Genomic DNA, 16260 nt, shown 5'->3' on the forward strand with positions numbered 1-16260 from the left:
ATTGCGTAAGATGCCTTTCAAACAGAACCCAGGAGACTTCCAGTCTATGGGAAGGACCCAGACAGGTCTTCAGGGTGAGCTGAGCAGGGACAGGGTCCACAGGTCTGGTTCACTTACTTCCTGGGAGGGCCTTGCAAGTTCCACTGTCAAAACTAACACCCCAAATACTGGGCCTCACTTTCTATTGTCTTCTGAAAGAACACCCCAGTCTCTCACTTTTACCTGTTTCTAGGAGAACGCCCATTTCCCGTCCCAGCTCTAACAGCCCTTGGCAGCTGTTTATACCTCGAACGCCAGATGCAGGGCAGCACACTTAGCTCTTTATCCAGGATTTCATTTCAACCTCAGGACATTGCCATGGCAACTGTCATTCCACGTCACCGCAGGGGAATCAGAAACTGTGCAAGGATATGTGCCTTCCCCAAAGTCACAATTCATGTTTGAAGCCGAATCTGGGGCCCAAGTCCTCGGCCCCTGTTCATACCCATCAGCCATTACTCCCAGCTATCGTGAGAAATCCGATCGCTTCCACAAGACACCTGACTTTTTATTGGGATGAATACACACACACACACACACACCACTCGTTCCATTTGAGACAAGTTCGTGTCCACTTCCTCAGTGGGACTCAACACTCCAAGGGATTGGGCACGTCGGGTATATTTCAATTTTCAAGTTTTACATACAGATGGGGAAAACGGAGGCTGCACAAGGAAACGTGACTTGCCCAAGGTCACACAGCTAGAAACGGTGCAAGCAAAACTAGACCTCCTGAGAGACCCAGAGCCCTGTGCCTGTGCCACGCTGCCTCCTCAATAAATAAATGAGCAAATAAATAAATAAAGGTTCTGAGGGGATCTCAGAGCGCTCTCCCAGTTCCAGAAGGAGCTCTGGAACCAGACTAGCATCATGAGCATCTTGACAGGATGCCAAAGTTCACGGCTGGCTTCACCGTGTCATACAGTCTATATCTGGAAAGTTTCAGAGAAACTCTGGGCTCGGGGATCAGCGGCCCTGTTGTTTCTCTCAGCATCCTTGCTTGGTGACTGCAAACTGCTTCTGTTTGAAGACAGGTCTAAAATGCAGTACAGTGAGTCAGGGACCAGCCCTGGACCTCAGTGAATAGCAGCTATCTTGGCACGAGGCCCTAGGCTCCCAGAAGGTTTCTGAAACACTGGCAAGAGGAAGAAGCTGCCCATGGGCAGATGGTTTCCGTAGTCTACTTCCTTTCAGCCCAGAGGTTGGCAGACCTAAAATATCACCCCAAGGCCAACATGGTTAACATTCAGCGTGAGGGACTTCTGAATGATCTAGTCCTTATTTTAGTCCCCTGAGGAAGCTGCTAGCCCGAGGTCACACAGCTGAACAGAAAGGTGTGCCCAGCACCCTGTTCTCTGGGTCTGTAGTTAGAAATTAGCAGCAAAAGCAGACATAAGTCCTAAGCTTGGGTCAGTTCCCAAGCCCAAAGGCCACCTAAAGGGTAGTGTGCTAACAGACAACCATCATTTTGTCTGGCCTGACATCACAAGAGTGAGTATCAAGTAATGGCTTGGCCACACTGCGGGTAACTCAGGGGACACAGCCATATTAAAAACGATGAAGATGTCTGCAGATGGCTAGCAGAGACGCCTCACAAGAGGAACAGAAATTCTGGGTCTCAGTCCTTCCCCCCACACAGTTCTTCATTGACTGGCTGATCATTCAGGGTGGTGTATACCCCGAGATCTCCCAGTGACAAGTAACTCGTCCTAGCCGGGGAGCATCTCTCTACATGACAAAATTAAACCTGGCTCCTACCCTGCCCCTTATCTCTTGAGCCCCCCTTTACTCTGCTTGCCACTTCAACACCTCTGCAGTTCATCCATGCTCATCTGACTTCAGACCTGCAGACTTACCACATCCAGAAAGCCGCAGGGTTCCACCCAAACACTGGTCCTTCAAGTGCAGGACCCAGCCCTTAGGCTTGAGGAGGTCTCTGCCAACCCTTCTCAGCTCTGCTGGTGTCTACAGCAGACTAGCCACAACCTCTCATGTACCGGACACTTGCACAGCAGGAAGGCCTTTTCCTGCCCTGTGGAGCCTGGCTAGCCAGCCACAGCGGGTCTGAAGAAAAGGACCCACCACATATTTCTTTGACTCCTGAGCCTCCCAGGTATAGGGAGGGGAGCAGGCATGGCCAAAATACAAAGAAACCTTATCCCCTGTCACTCTTCTATCTGCAGGCTGGAGATCAATGGCAGGGTGACCAGATTAGTGCCAAGGCTATCCAGGAGGCCACTAGAGGCTGCCCCACAGTCCAGAGGGACAAGTTCATGGGCAAAACCCAAACTCTCTATGCTTAGGTCTTCACAGCTAACCACACCCAGGAGTGAGCATTCCTCAGCCAGTTGATTCCACTGTCTACTTGGTGTCCCCGGTGGAGCAGAGGCCATCCCTTGAGACTCCTGTTTCAAATAACCCGTGGCTAGAGCCACAGGAGGCCAAGCTGAATCACCCTGCAGGCGCACCCCGAGTTCAGGATCAAAGGCTTCTGCCAAGGGAATCTCTCCGTCCAAAGGTTCTGCTGCTTCCTCCTTCCATCTGGTCTGCTTCTGGTAGCCCTGGAACGTTACCATGACTTGGTCTTTCTCCTCAGGGACTTCAGGCTCTAGGAGACAACCATGGCCCAAGGCGGAGCCATCCTGTGTGTGCTTAGGATGCCCTGGAGAGTTCTGGACTAGGTCACTGTCATCCTGGTCCTGGTGGGTATATCCGAACTGCTGCTTCCAGGGAGGACCCATGCTAGAGTGTAAGCTGGACTCCTGCAAGCAGATCCCACTGTCCGTGTTGTCCCCACAGGTGTCCTGTAGCTCTGAAGACCCTTCCTTTCCCAGAGTCTCCTGTATCTGGGCGTGGGAGTCAAGGAGGAAGAATTGGGATTCTTCCGTCTGAAGTGATGGTTTGCCACTGCCAAAGCCACTGTCGGTGCTGCCATGCAGGTCTGAGTCTTTCAGCTCGGGTGACACCTTTGGGAAGGCCTCCAGGTCCAGGATGTGAATGTCATCGAGAGTCTCTGGGCAGCGAGGGTTGGCCAGCAGAAAGTCGGGAGGCTTCTCGAAGACCTGAGAGGAGAGGCAGAGTGAGTGTGATGATTGCCACGGTCAGTTTGATGGTATTGAGAACCACCATGTGATTCCATAGAGTATGTCCATAGGGCTGTTTGGAGGAAGGTTAAGCTGAGCTGGGAAGACTTAACATGAACGTGATGCTATCCCATGGGCCAGAGGCCTGGGATGCCTAAAGATGAGAAAATGGGCTGAGCACCAGCGTTCACCTCTCTCTCTGCCTCCTGACTGTGGGTGGGAGGTGACTAGCTACAGCCCACATGCTCCTGCTGTGGTACCTTCCCTCCCACGGTGGACTGCTCCCTCAAGCCATGAGCCAAAGTAAACTCCTCCTTGAGTTGCCTCTGCTGGGCATTTTGTCACAGCAGTGAGAAAATCAACGAATACAGCAAGAGAGGTGTGACCGCCTGCGGGAGGAGGGTGCCGAGCCTGGGCAGCCTGCATTGAGCTCTCTGGTTTGTACTGGCATTAAAATTTTACAGTTTTCTCCAAGGGGACTTCATAGTTTGGCCCTGGGGCAGATACATAGGAAGCTGGTGTTCCCAGGGCCAGATTTCACAGGGTCTTGCTGTGACTGGAGAATACACTCAGAGGTTGCACTTGTGAAGCTCTTTGTGGAGCTGGAAGAGGCCCATGCAGGAGTGTGTGCAAACTAGTGTGTGTGTGTATGTGTGTGTGTGTGTGTGTGTGTGTGTGTGTGTGTGTGTGTGCAGCTCATGTGAACCACGCTGAGTAGAGTAACAACGGGACACACATCCATGGGCCACAGTGCATTCTCACCCCATCCATCTCCCTGTTCTGCCCTCCTCTGTGTTTTCTAGCCAGCGGAGGGCAGGGCTCGCTCTCCCTAGTTGCCATTTAACCCTTTGCACTTCGTTCCTCTGCCCTAGTGTCCTTCCTGTCCTGAACTCAGCGACAGCAGCCCTGTCCCAGGACCTTTGCACATGCCGACCCCTCTGCTTGGAACACTCTTAGCACTCCATGTGGCTGTCCCCTCCTCCTTGCTCAGCTCAGATGCCACCTCCTCAGAGAGACTTTGCAAGACCAGACCGAACCATCCCTGTGGCCACTGTCTCTGTGTCTCCTTCCTTACTTCTTCCTAAACTTAGCACTTGTGTGTGCTGGCTGTCTTAGGTCTGCTTGACACACAAACTACATCTATTTGAAAGTAGGGAACTTTAATTGAGGAGATCCAGCTGTAAGGCATTTTCCTCATTAGTGATCGATGGGGAGAAGGCCCAGTCCATGGTGGGTGGTGCCACCTCAGGCCTGAAGGTCCTGGGTTCTATAAGAAGGCAGGGTGAGCAAGCCAGGGAAAGCAAGCCAGTAAAGTAGCATCCCTCCATGGCCTCTGCATCAGGCCCTGCCTCCAGGTCCCTGCCCTGTGTGAGTACTGTCCTGACTTCCTTCGGTGATGAACAGTGATATGGGAGTATAAGCTGAATAGAACCTTTCCTCCTAACTTGCTTTTTCGTCATGGTGTTTCATTGCAAGACACTATAATATGAATTCTAAAGGCAGTAACTGTCCAGTCTTATTCATTACTCTAAGAGCCTAAGCTGAATCTGAATGTATAGGGACTTGGGCTTGTTAACTGACAGGCTGACTGAGAGACTGACTGACTGACTGACTGATCATGCTGCACCCCTGCCTTCATTTCCTCAGCACTTAATGCCTCATGCAATTCCTCCTGGCTGTGACCCCCATTACCACCACAATGATTGGTGATGAACGATGTATCTGTTAGTAGCTTGCTGCTGAGCCAATATTCTTGTCTTTTCTGTGCTTTAAGTTCTCATCCATAGATAGAATTAGCGTGTGCTCTCTCATGGTGAAGCTTGTACTGTGCTTGGATCATTCAAGTTACATAGAAGATGCTCAATATGCACCGAGCTGAATTGTCCTCCCTGGTAATTCTACAGGCATACCATTACCCCTATGTCCTACAGGAGGAATCCAAAGCTCAGAGAGGCTAAACGATGTGCCTCAAGTCACTAGCGACGAAGGACAAACCTGGAATTATACACGGCCATCAGGACTTCAGGTTCCCAGTTTGCTTAATAAAACTGACATTGATGACCCATTGGATGGTCAGCTCAAGTCAGCACATAGCTGAGAGTTAATTAAGGCCTGTGCCACGGCTCACTCTCTCACATTGGCTATCAGCAGCATCTGATAATGGAATCTGAGCTGTTTAAATCTGAGGAGTCAAACTCCAAACGAGGAGCAACGCTGTGACTCACAGGTCCACAAGGAACCAGCAAGCGCTACCTGTCTTTTCTGGACATTTGGTAATCTCTGATCTCTGCCTGACTCATGGCTTTAAAGCTAACCTTGGACACCTGGCTAGCACTGGCTGGCATCAGGCCCTGGAGACCCGTCGAGGCTACATGACTCTGTTTCCTGCCCGACAGCACTTACAACCAGGGACGATGTTCTGTAGCAGGCTCAAATGCTGCTTAACTCATTCACTCATTCACTCGTTCACTCAGAGAGGCTCCAGGCTACCCTCCCTCGCTTCCTGGATCCTGGTCTCCACAGGGCCAGGTTCAATAGTGTGGTTCATTCATCCCCAAGCTACCAGCGTTTGTACTCCAGGCCCTGCACAGAGCATGAGCTACAGTGCCTGTGGAACAACAGATCAAGGGACATGTGTGGGGAACTGAATCTCCCAGGAGCACAAAGAAAGATGACGAGGACTGACTTCAGCGAGATACAAGGAAGAACTATTAAACCCTGGAGAGCTTTAAAGGTTAGGTGAGGACAGACTCTAGTCTATGCAAAGGCCCTGATTAGGCCTGTGTGTGTGTGTGTGTGTGTGTGTGTGTGTGTGTGTGTGTGTGTGTGTATCCTGTAACCATCTATTATACATTAATATCTGACATTACCCAGGGTCCAGGGTCTGTGGCCATCCACCTCTGACACAGCCTGAGACCAGGTCAGGGACAAGCAGAGGTCTGGGGACTGCTACTTTGTTCTTGTAGGATGGCTTCAAGAGGCTGCCTTGCCACACAATGCCTCCATCTGAGAGGACAGAGGTCCTGGCCTTTCCCCTCTAGGTCAGCTCCTCACTCTGTTCCCTCCCCTCTGTGACCACTCCAGCTCTTCTGTCTTTCAGAGTTTCTTCCCTCAGCAGCACCAGGATAGGATGCTGCCAAACCTCCCCCACTACTCCTCCCGACTGTGTGACCCTGTGAGTGGAAGCAACCTCTCTGTCCTCACTTGTGAATTGAGGACAAATGGCCAGAACCAATTCATGATACACAGAGGCTGTCCACAGGCCATTGTGAAGATGACTGCGATTACTTAGTGCATGTGCACCTGCATGCACACCTGCATGTGCACCCGTGTGTGCACGTGCACTCTGTCTCTGTGCTACCTAGAGGCACTATTCTTCAGGCTGGTTTTAATGTTTGCCTGCCCTCCCCATATTGCTGGATGAGGGTGCTGGGAAGGACAGAGCACTCACCAGGACTGCAGGTAACTTCCCCGGGTGCCGGATGTACCACAGGAGAACCAGGCAGACCAGGGCTCCACAGAGTATCAGGATGGATAAGAAGAAAATGCTGAGGTTGGTCACGGTGAAATCTGCAGACACAAAAAGATGTGTTTTTGGTACATAGCGTACAGTCCCCAGAGATCCTTTGCCCATGCTCAGAATGCACTCAGTGAACAGCCCCAGATCATTCCCACAGGCAATGGGCAAGTCACAGCCCTAGGGATATCTCGGTTCCTAGAAATGTCAGCCTTCGGGGTTGGGGATTTAGCTCAGTGGTAGAGCGCTTGCCTAGCAAGTGCAAGGCCCTGGGTTCGGTCCCCAGCTCCGAAAAAAAAAAAAAAAGAAAAAAGAAAAAAGAAAAAAAAGAAATGTCAGCCTTCACCAGTTCCCTCAGTAACACACTGGTTCTACCAACTACACACGATGGCCAATGAACACGGAGGCAGGATAATATAGTAGACAAGAGTGCAGACTGAGATCCCAGCTTTACTTTTTTACTAGCTCTGGGACTGTGGACAAAATAAAGAATCCCTCTGAGTCCCACTGTCCATGTATACAATGGGACAGTTACAGAGCCGCCTTGTAGGATAGCGGCCAAACATCGTGCCTGTATCACCTGACCCTAGCAACAGTCTTAGGAGGCCAATGCCAGCATCACCTCATTTTACGTATTGAGACTCTGAAGCCCAGAGGGATTAAGTCACTTGTCCAAGGTCACATGTCAGTAAGCAGTAAAGCTGAGATTCAAACAAACCTTTGACTATAAGGATGATGGACCCTCCTTCTGTAAGTGGCCAGAGGTGACCTGTGAAGATGGTTTGCTACTCTCTTGACCCAGAGAACCCCACAAAATCATGTAAATCAAGAGGTTCAATCCTTCCTGTTCACTTTAAGAAACTCCAGGAAACTGCCCAGGCCATCAAGGGTATGCATATCCACAAAGCCACCAAGCATCTGAAGGATGTCACTTTAAAGAATTAATGCATGCCATTCCTGAGGTACAATGGTGGAGTCAGTGCGCCCAGGCCAAACACTGTGGCTGGACACAGGGACGGTGGCCAAAATGGAGTGCTAAATTTCTGCTGCACATGCTTAAAAATGCAGAGTGATGCTGGACTGAAGGGTTTAGACGGAGATTCTGTCACCGAACACATCCAGGTGAACACGCACCTAAGATGCTCAGATGAACCTGCAGAGCTCACGGCCGGATTAACCCATCCATGAGCTCCCCCTGCCCCATTGAGATGGTCCTCACTGGGAAGGAACAGATTGTTCCAAAGCCAGAAGAGGAGGCTGCATGCAAGAAAAAGATCCCAGAAGAAACTTTAGAAACAAAAACTCATGGCACGGGAACAAATTCAGCATAAAATAAATGCAGGTAAAAGTTTTTTGTTTTTTGTTTTAAAAGGCAGGGGGTGATAGAAATGCAAGCAGCCCTAGTAGCAGCTGCTGACATACACCGGGCAACTTCTCTGTGGGACTTTTATGACAATGAGCTGCATTGAAACTTATTATGAACCAAGTCCATGAAGAGTCGTTTTCGTGTTTTCTGGATGGGGCACTCCCAGGGCGCACACTGGATACAATGTGATCACTTAAATTAGCTGTCTCGTGTTGCTAGTTATGGATTCCTCCGGGCAGTCAGCAGAAAGTCTCTCAAGGGTGAGACCCAATTTCTACACCTGATTCCCCTTCCTGGCAAAGGGCCCTGGGGCCTCTGGCTGATGACCTGGAGCAGGTTTTGCTGCCTCTGGCAGCTTTGTCAAAGAGCCATCTCAGCACTGCTACTTCTGGGATACCCAGGCAGGGAGGAGCCCTTCCCAGACTGGCCCTGAGAGGAACAGCTCCAAACAAGACCAAACAGGAACTAGTACATTTGGGCTGGGGAGGTCCCCAGCTGTGCTCAGGTGACCCCTGCATATTCTCCTGACAGGAATGAAGCTATTCTGAGCAGACACTTGAACATCTTTCCTGTTAGCTACCTGACTCTAGAAACGACAGGCTTCCCTGAGGAATCCCAGGCTGAAGCCTGGAGCCAGCCAGGATGAACTTGTCTCCTGGAGATTTCTCACTGTTCTAAGGACAGACGAACGTGAAAGCCTGAGGCTCATATAGTGATGCAGGGTGGAATCACACACCCTGACCCGGCCTGCTTGGTTCTGCATACCTGGGGACTCCATTTAAACCTAAACCTGTGTTAATGTGAACACCCTTAGTACCCTAGAGAATGGGCTTTCAGGGTCATCAGCTCTTCTCAATGTGGCCTCTTTGAAGACATTCCATCTTTCTGTGTTTTACTCTGAGTCTTTGAATAAACTACCGAGGATGAGGGGCTGATCTGTCTTGTCGGGGTCCTGTCAGGGGCCAGGCTCTAACTCACAGCTCTGGTAATAATTCTGATAGAGGAGTGCGGGGGTGGTCTCCCAGAAGCCCAGCTGCTTCTGCTGAGGGAAAAGGCACAGTCTGAACACCAGCCACTCTCAGCAAGTTTTGATGGACAGAAAGGAAAGATCAAATAACCCCTTAGAGTTGCTATAATTATACTATTCTGGGGACTCTTTAAAAATTGCCTCACTCCTCCTCAGCCATGATCATCTGTGTTTTTACCTCTCTATGGTGAGGCAGAGAAATGAATATTTGGACCACGGTTTAGATTCTTAAGAAACTTTTGACCCTTGGTGAATTTCTTCTTTGCTGCTGAACTTTTGATTTTTGATTTCATATTGATTAAGGGGTCCTTTGAGCTGTGCATGTATGTGCTGCTTGTGCGTAGTATGATGTGTTATGATGCTGCATGTTTGTGTGGTCTGTGCATTCGTGTGTGTGTGTGTGTGTGTGTGTGTGTGTGAGAGAGAGAGAGAGAGAGAGAGAGAGAGAGAGAGAGAGAGGGAGAGAGAGAGGGAGGGAGGGAGAGAGAGAGGCCTGTGAATGCCAAAGGTCAACATTAGTGTCTTTCCTTTGACATTTCGTGTGTGTGTGTGTGTGTGGTGTGTGCATGATGGAGCAGGGTCTCACTGTGTAACATTGGCTGACCTAGAACTCACTCTGTAGACCAGGCTGTCCAGGAACACACAGAGATCCATCACCTGCTTCTGCCTCCCGAGTGCTGGGATGAAGGCGTGGACCACCATGCTTCCTTTTCCACTGTTTTGAGACGAGATCTCTCACTGAACCAGGAGCTCACCGATTTGTCCCGGCTGGCCAGTGAGCCACAGTCTTCCTGTTTCTAGCCCCCTAGAGGGGCGTTACAGAAACACACACCATGCCAGACTTTTGCAGTGGTTTTGGGGATTTGAACTCAGCTCCTCAAACACTGCTGTATGGATTTGTGAGTCATCGTTAGTGGTCACTGCGTAGTGACTGGCTTTCTGTTTTAGAGTTCTTTTGAATTGCTTCAGTTCCACTGAACTATGTTGGGACTCGCGCCATTCGTACGACATCCTTAAACTCTTTGGCTAACACAAAAGTTTGTCCAGGACTCTGTTGAGCCACTAGGGCTCTGTTTGGAAGGAGCATATGCACATGAGACAGAGAAACAAGCATGCTGGGACATCACTGTGACTGGCCTAACTATAAAGCATTAAGATTTTATAATCTAGCCTCTCGGCAGGTGGTGACACTCGACTTTAATCCCAACACGTGGGAGGTACAGGGAGGCAGATTTCTGAGTTTGAGGCCAGCCTGGTCTATAGATCGAGTTCTAGAACAGCTAGAGTTACACAGAGAAACCAAACCCTGTCTCAAATAAAAAGACAGACAGACCGATGGAAGGAAGGAAGGAAGGAAAGAAGGAAGAAAGAAAAAGAAAGAAAGGAAGGAAGGAAGGAAGAAAAGGAAAGGAAGGAAGGAAGGAAGGAAGGAAGAAAAGGAAAGGAAGGAAGGAAGGAAGGAAGGAAGGAAGGAAGGAAGGAAGGAAGAAAAGTATTTTACTACCTTGTCTCCTAGAGAAATCATCATCATCATTATTAAACTTAGGATAGTTCTAAGCAGAATGGAACAATTTCTCCCATGGTTTGTGTGACGGTGTATGGCTCTATGCAGAAGCTCTGGGCCCAGTGCAGGCACTAGCAACCCTAAGCATGGCTTTTTGGATTTTTCTGGATGGTTTGAACACCCTCTGCCTGGACTGCAGCCTGGGCCACTCACAATGCTCCGTCGTGACATGTAAACACTGCTCCTCCGACCACTCTGCCTTGTTAATTCGGGATTCCACGTGAGGCATCACCTTGACACAAAACTTTCTCATCCCTTTTGGGACTTCGAGGGTGAAGTTTTCTTGCTCCACTGTCTTGGTTATATTCTGAAAGGGAAACAAGAGTAATAAATGATCCTTTTTGTGCACAGTAGGAAGAAGCTGAGAGTGGGAGAGACCTAGTCGTGGTTTTCTGCTGAAAATGAACCCAGGGTTTTTGGGTGATAGACAAGGCTGTTGCTAGGTGAGCCAGCCCTGGGTGAGTGGGGCACTTTATGGACACCTCTGCCAAGTCATCAGTCATCTAAGATAACAAACCTGTGATCGTCACTACAGACTGTCATCTCGCTAACCACCAAGCTAATTTTGCTCTAACCTTTGTGTGTGAGCATGTATGTCTGGTGTGTGTGCACACACAGGTATGTGTGTGTTTGTGTGTGTTAGTGCAATGTGGACATCAGAGAACAACCAGATGCCAGTCTTCCATCTCCCACTTTAAGACAAGGCCTCTTTGGTGCTTGTCACCGTATACCCCAGTCTAGATCTGATCTGAAAGCTTCCTCCGAGTCTCTTGCCTCCAGCTTCTATCTTACTGTAGGAGCACTGAATTATAAATGTGTGCTTCTAAGTCTGGCTTTATGAGGGCTGCAAGGATTTGAACTCAGATCCTCATTGCTGGTGCACAGAAAGCTGGCTACCTGCTCAGCCATCTCCCCAGCCCTCCACTTTTATTTTAATAGAGCAAAGGGAGTCTTTTATAGAAGTGGAGGCTCTTCACAGAAAGAACTAGAGAAAAGGAAGGCGAGGGTATTAGATGGGTTCCAGACCGCAGGGGCTGGGCCCCAGCACATCTTGAAGCTTCCTTTCCTTCTCTGCAAACTGGAAGAAAACACTCAAGGGTAGCTGTGGCATGCCTTGTGCACTGTTAATACTGCTGATCGCTAATGATGACAGGCATGCTCTTCTCACTCTCCCCTGGGAGCACCGTTTGATTATCAGTTCCCTCCTGGTCTCCCCATCACCTCTTTTTCCTGTGTGTGTCAAGTTCCACAGTGTGACGTGAAAGTGATTCCAATCTAAGCGGCCCTGGCCTGAAGGCTTTGAGGGATGTCATACCTTTTGTTCTGAGAACTTCCGGATGCAAACCCTGTAAATACGGTGGTGCGTGAAGATCTGTTCATACTCGTCACCTACAGGGACTAAATTGGGCCTGGGGGGATGGATTGTCCCGTAGATGAAGCCGTTGCTTACTTTCAGCGTCACGCTATCCACCGTCAGAATCACTAAGTGAGAGACAGGTAAAGGCATGAGGCTGAGGACTAAGGACAGTACCCAGAGCCTGACTTTAGGGTAGAACCTTTCCCCCTCTAAAACCTAGGCCTCGGGTTTTCGGCTCTACCCCACATGAGAACTTCTTAGGGAATGTGTTTTATGGGTCTTTTAGCACCCACGGGATCTCAATAGCTCAGCCAGGGCCCTTGAAATACAATTTTTAAAGCTAGCCCCTAGCATGTGCTTTCTGCAAGCAGCTGAGCACGAGCATACAAGCTGGCTTTTGGGAAACAATCACCTCCTAGATATCACCTCTAGCTTTGAGTCCTACGGTGTGAGACCATCTTGTACCCAGACCCTCTGCAGACCCAGTGTGGATAGAAGGATTCCACTGTGGCCAGACTGATCACCCTGGAACCTCCCAGAAATTGTCTTGTTTTTTTTTTCTTCAGTACATCTTCTAGCCTCAAAGGTATGACCTGAGAGAGTCTCCCTATGAGGGGACAGGCCTCATCTGAACTGTGTCTCTACCTGCTACCCTGCGTACTTAGGATGCAGTGCCTTGTCCTAAACAATTTCATACCTATGGCTCTCATGATACAGACACCCCACCCACCCCAAGACCTCTCTTATGGAGGACAAACAAGGTCACTTCCCCTTAAAATCTCAGACAGATCTGACGAGGCAGTTCCCTGGCCAGGAAGCCTGGTGACATTAAAGCTGTGACAACAGACAGAATAAGCCCTAGGCTGGAGTTCCTGGCTGAAATTGTCCCAGAAGGCCGTGTTCTAAGCCCGGGAGAGGCAAAGCACCTTCATCCACTGTGAAGCGAGTTTCAGTGATGGTCCAGTTGGAATACTGACTGTTGTCCACTGCCCGGACTCTGGCCCGGTAGCCAGAGCTGTGGTACAGATCTAGGGTGGACGTTGTGAGATCGCAGGACAATGTCTGAGCCTTGCTACAGATGTGGATGTCTTTCCAGACCGAGGTTCCGTACCTGAGGAGATACCAGAACAGGCATTGGGGAAGCGGCTTGTGCACCAACCTTTCTCCTTTAAAGAGGGAAGGAAAAGGCCAGGCAGAATGCTCCTGTAACAGCAGGAAAGGAACAATCCTTAGGGCCCTAGCGAGAGTCTCTCTCTTCCTTGGCCAAGGTCCCTGTTGACATCCATGGTCTAGAAAACTCCTGGGTGAGACTTTAAGTAGCTCATTCCTCCATAAGAATGTGTTAGCCCACTCTGGGACCCTGTTTCCTTTCTTATAGTTATGTCTGTGGATACTTTCCCAGAATACTAGGAAGCCCCCCCCCCACCAGCCAATAGCTGCTCACCTTAGGGATCCCAGCACGCTGCTCAACTCATATGACGCTCAAGCAAGTATGTGTCAGAGTCCCCTTTGGTCTCATTTCAATAGTAAAGCAGCCACCTAGCCCCTCCCCTGCCTCCTTCTGGTCCCCTCTGCCCGCTTTGCCGCTTTCCTTACTTCTTGAGGGCCACTTCGTAGTAGGTGCTCTCAGACTGGTTTGGGATAGACATCCAGCGGAGGATGTGCTGGAAAAATCTGGCTTCAAACCACACGGAGGAAGGGCTCGGCAGTTCTGTCCCTAGGGGAAAGAATTCTAACACTAGAGAAAGCAGAGGCAACCCAGGGACTAGGAAGAGGGTGGTGACAGCCCCAAGGGTACTTTGAGAGGGAGGGCCTGAGTGTTTTACATATGTTCCATTTAGTGATCACAGCAGCTCTGGGCTCTAGACACATGCCAAACCTATTGAAGAAGAGTTAGAAGCCCAGAGAACCAGCCCAAGGTCAGTGGAGCCTGTAAGGGGTACAGTGGGGATCTTATCCAGAAAGTGTCTGAAGCCAAAGCTAGAGTCCTGAGTAGTATGGGGTCAGAAGCCTCATGAGGGACTGACAAGGGCCGGTTGGGCCTGATACGCTCCACGATAATAGCCAGAAGTGGTGCATGTGAGCAGTGAGCTCTCAGATGAGCCAGCCCCTCTCTGGCTCTGTCCCTGTTCTAGCAACAACGTTCCAGGACTTAGCTCTCATCTCCAGCCTGCTCCAATGCCACGGCCCCCTGACCTCTTCTGGATATGTAGAGACCCTGCTGGTTGACATCACCCTGCCTTTCTACACAGACATCTTGGGGCCCAGGCTCAGGGCCTTCCCCATCCCCTAGTTTCTGGGAAAGCCGGGGCTCAGATACAGAGATCTATATGATCAGTTGCCTAGGTGAGCCAGAAGTGGAGACAGAATGACTGTCAGCTGCCCCGCCTCCTGGCCTCCTCACAGAGGTCTTGAAGGTAGAAGGCTCAGTAGGGAACTTTCTGGAGTCTCCCATTCTCTTAGATCTAAAAGGCAGACTGAAGGGGCCTGGAACTTGCAGCTTGACTAACCGGTATGACCCCTAGTGACCCCGAGTGACCCCCTTGGAACCCTCTGTCCTTACAATACAATAAACATTCCTATTTGAATTCTGCCAGGTTAAGTATGTTGCAAGGCCAATAGCTCTGGTTCCTCTCCGGCCTCCTTGACTCTTTAAGATGTCTCCTCTTGAAGGCAGCTCTGCGATCACTTCCCTTCTCCAAACTGTCAGCTCTCCAGTCATGTTGCTCTTTGAGTGACTCTGACATTCTCAGAAAGTACTTGTCCCTGCCCCCTGGCTCTCTTTCATGTACTGTCTTCGAATCTCAAGGCTGTGTTTCAGTTGCAAAACTCTGAGAGGGAGTGAAAAACCTCAGCCTGTGTTTGTGATGTTTGGTAGGTCACATCCCCAGTGCTGCTGTAGATCACATGATAGACTGTGCTGGTTTTACTTCGAATTTTGGCATCCTGTAAAAATGTGTTTTGGGTCCCTGGTCTCTGTACCTCTGTGCCACTTGGTCCCTCCAACTCCCCACTTTTTCATTCTCTCCTGGGCTACTGGAACCTAACCTGAGCTGGGGGGCGGGGGTAGATAAAGTCGGGGAGGGACAGCTGACAGTGGGGATGAACATGGGCTAAAAACAAACAGGGTGGTCAGGAAGGGTGGGCAGAAGGGAGGGATGGAAGTGAGATGGTAGGGCTCAGGAAGAGGAGCCTAAGAAGGGGTGCGATCAGACCCATGGAAGAACCAGAACGGCAGAAAGGCGAGGGTTAAAGTTATGGTTTGTCCGGAGGTGGATGGATGATGATTTGGGGAACAAGGGTACAGGATGGAAACTAGGCTTTACCCGTCCATCGCTGGCCACTCCCAAACAGCCAAAGTTAATCTTAGCCTCCTCCACTTTCACAGCAGGTGAGCCCGAGACCCAGTTTTGCCAGATCCAAGGAGCTGGAGGCAGGCACCTCCGACCATACAAGCAGATTCTCTGGCGAATGTGAACATTAAAGCAATGGAGCGAGCGCTGGGGATCCTACCGTGTGCGCGGAAGCCCAGGCTCAGGCTGGAGATCGAGACGAGGAATGGGAGTAAACGCGGCAACATCCTGGGCGCACAGCGGCATCGTCCACTGGAGCCGGCCTTTAGGCCTCCGGCCGCGTCCGGGGAATTGAAGACTGCCGCTAGATTCGCCGGGCCAGCTAGACTTCCACGTGAGGGCGGGGCCTCGACACTCTCCGCCCTCAGCCGGCAGAGCTTGGGAACCTCAGCAGGCGAAGTCTAGCTAGGTCTAGGGCATTTGTCTCAAGGTGAAAGTGCAACTGAGGCGTTAGGTGGCTGGGCTCTCAACTCTCAACACCAACTGGACAGCCTGCCCCCTCCCCTCCCCCTCTCCCTCCCCTCCTCTCTCCCTCTTCCCCTCCTCTTTTCCCTTCCCTACTCTCCCCACTACCCCACTCTGTGCTGTAGCATCCAATGAGGCATGGAATTGGCTGACTGTGCCAGGCACAAAGCACGGGTGTGCAAGAACACGTGTGAAAGTCCTGGTGTTGCCTAGGGACCTCCATGCAGGGACCTCTGTTAAGCCAACAATAAGGAACCGCCTCCTACCTGACTTCATGCGCTTGGTGTGAGTCCACGACACACACACACACACACACACACACACACACACACACACGATCAGTGAGGACCACACTCAGGGAATACCCTCGACACCACAGCCTCACATCAGCTAAGTTGGGAAGCTCAGGCTTTTTAATGTGCAAAGACTTGGTTGTAATTGCTGTTTTGCACTGCCTGTCCTTCCACTGGTAAGGAACATACACTGCTT

The 16260-nt window shown here is 50.4% G+C and overlaps 1 protein-coding gene across 2 annotated transcripts; it reads right to left on the reverse strand.

Moving 5' to 3' along the window:
- Positions 1–526: 526 nt before the first annotated feature.
- On the reverse strand, positions 527–15606 carry Il10ra (interleukin 10 receptor subunit alpha). 2 transcript variants are annotated; one of them, NM_057193.2, is given in 7 exon segments: positions 2152–3101; positions 6574–6692; positions 10750–10903; positions 11912–12078; positions 12880–13064; positions 13550–13670; positions 15467–15584. In NM_057193.2, coding segments are annotated over 7 exon segments (1710 nt in total). In that variant the 5' UTR covers positions 15534–15584; the 3' UTR covers positions 2152–2204.
- Positions 15607–16260: the final 654 nt, after the last annotated feature.

Source organism: Rattus norvegicus, chromosome 8, assembly GCF_021556685.1.
Source record: "Rattus norvegicus strain SHRSP/BbbUtx chromosome 8, alternate assembly SHRSP_T2T, whole genome shotgun sequence".
Classification (NCBI taxonomy): Eukaryota; Metazoa; Chordata; class Mammalia; order Rodentia; family Muridae; genus Rattus; species Rattus norvegicus.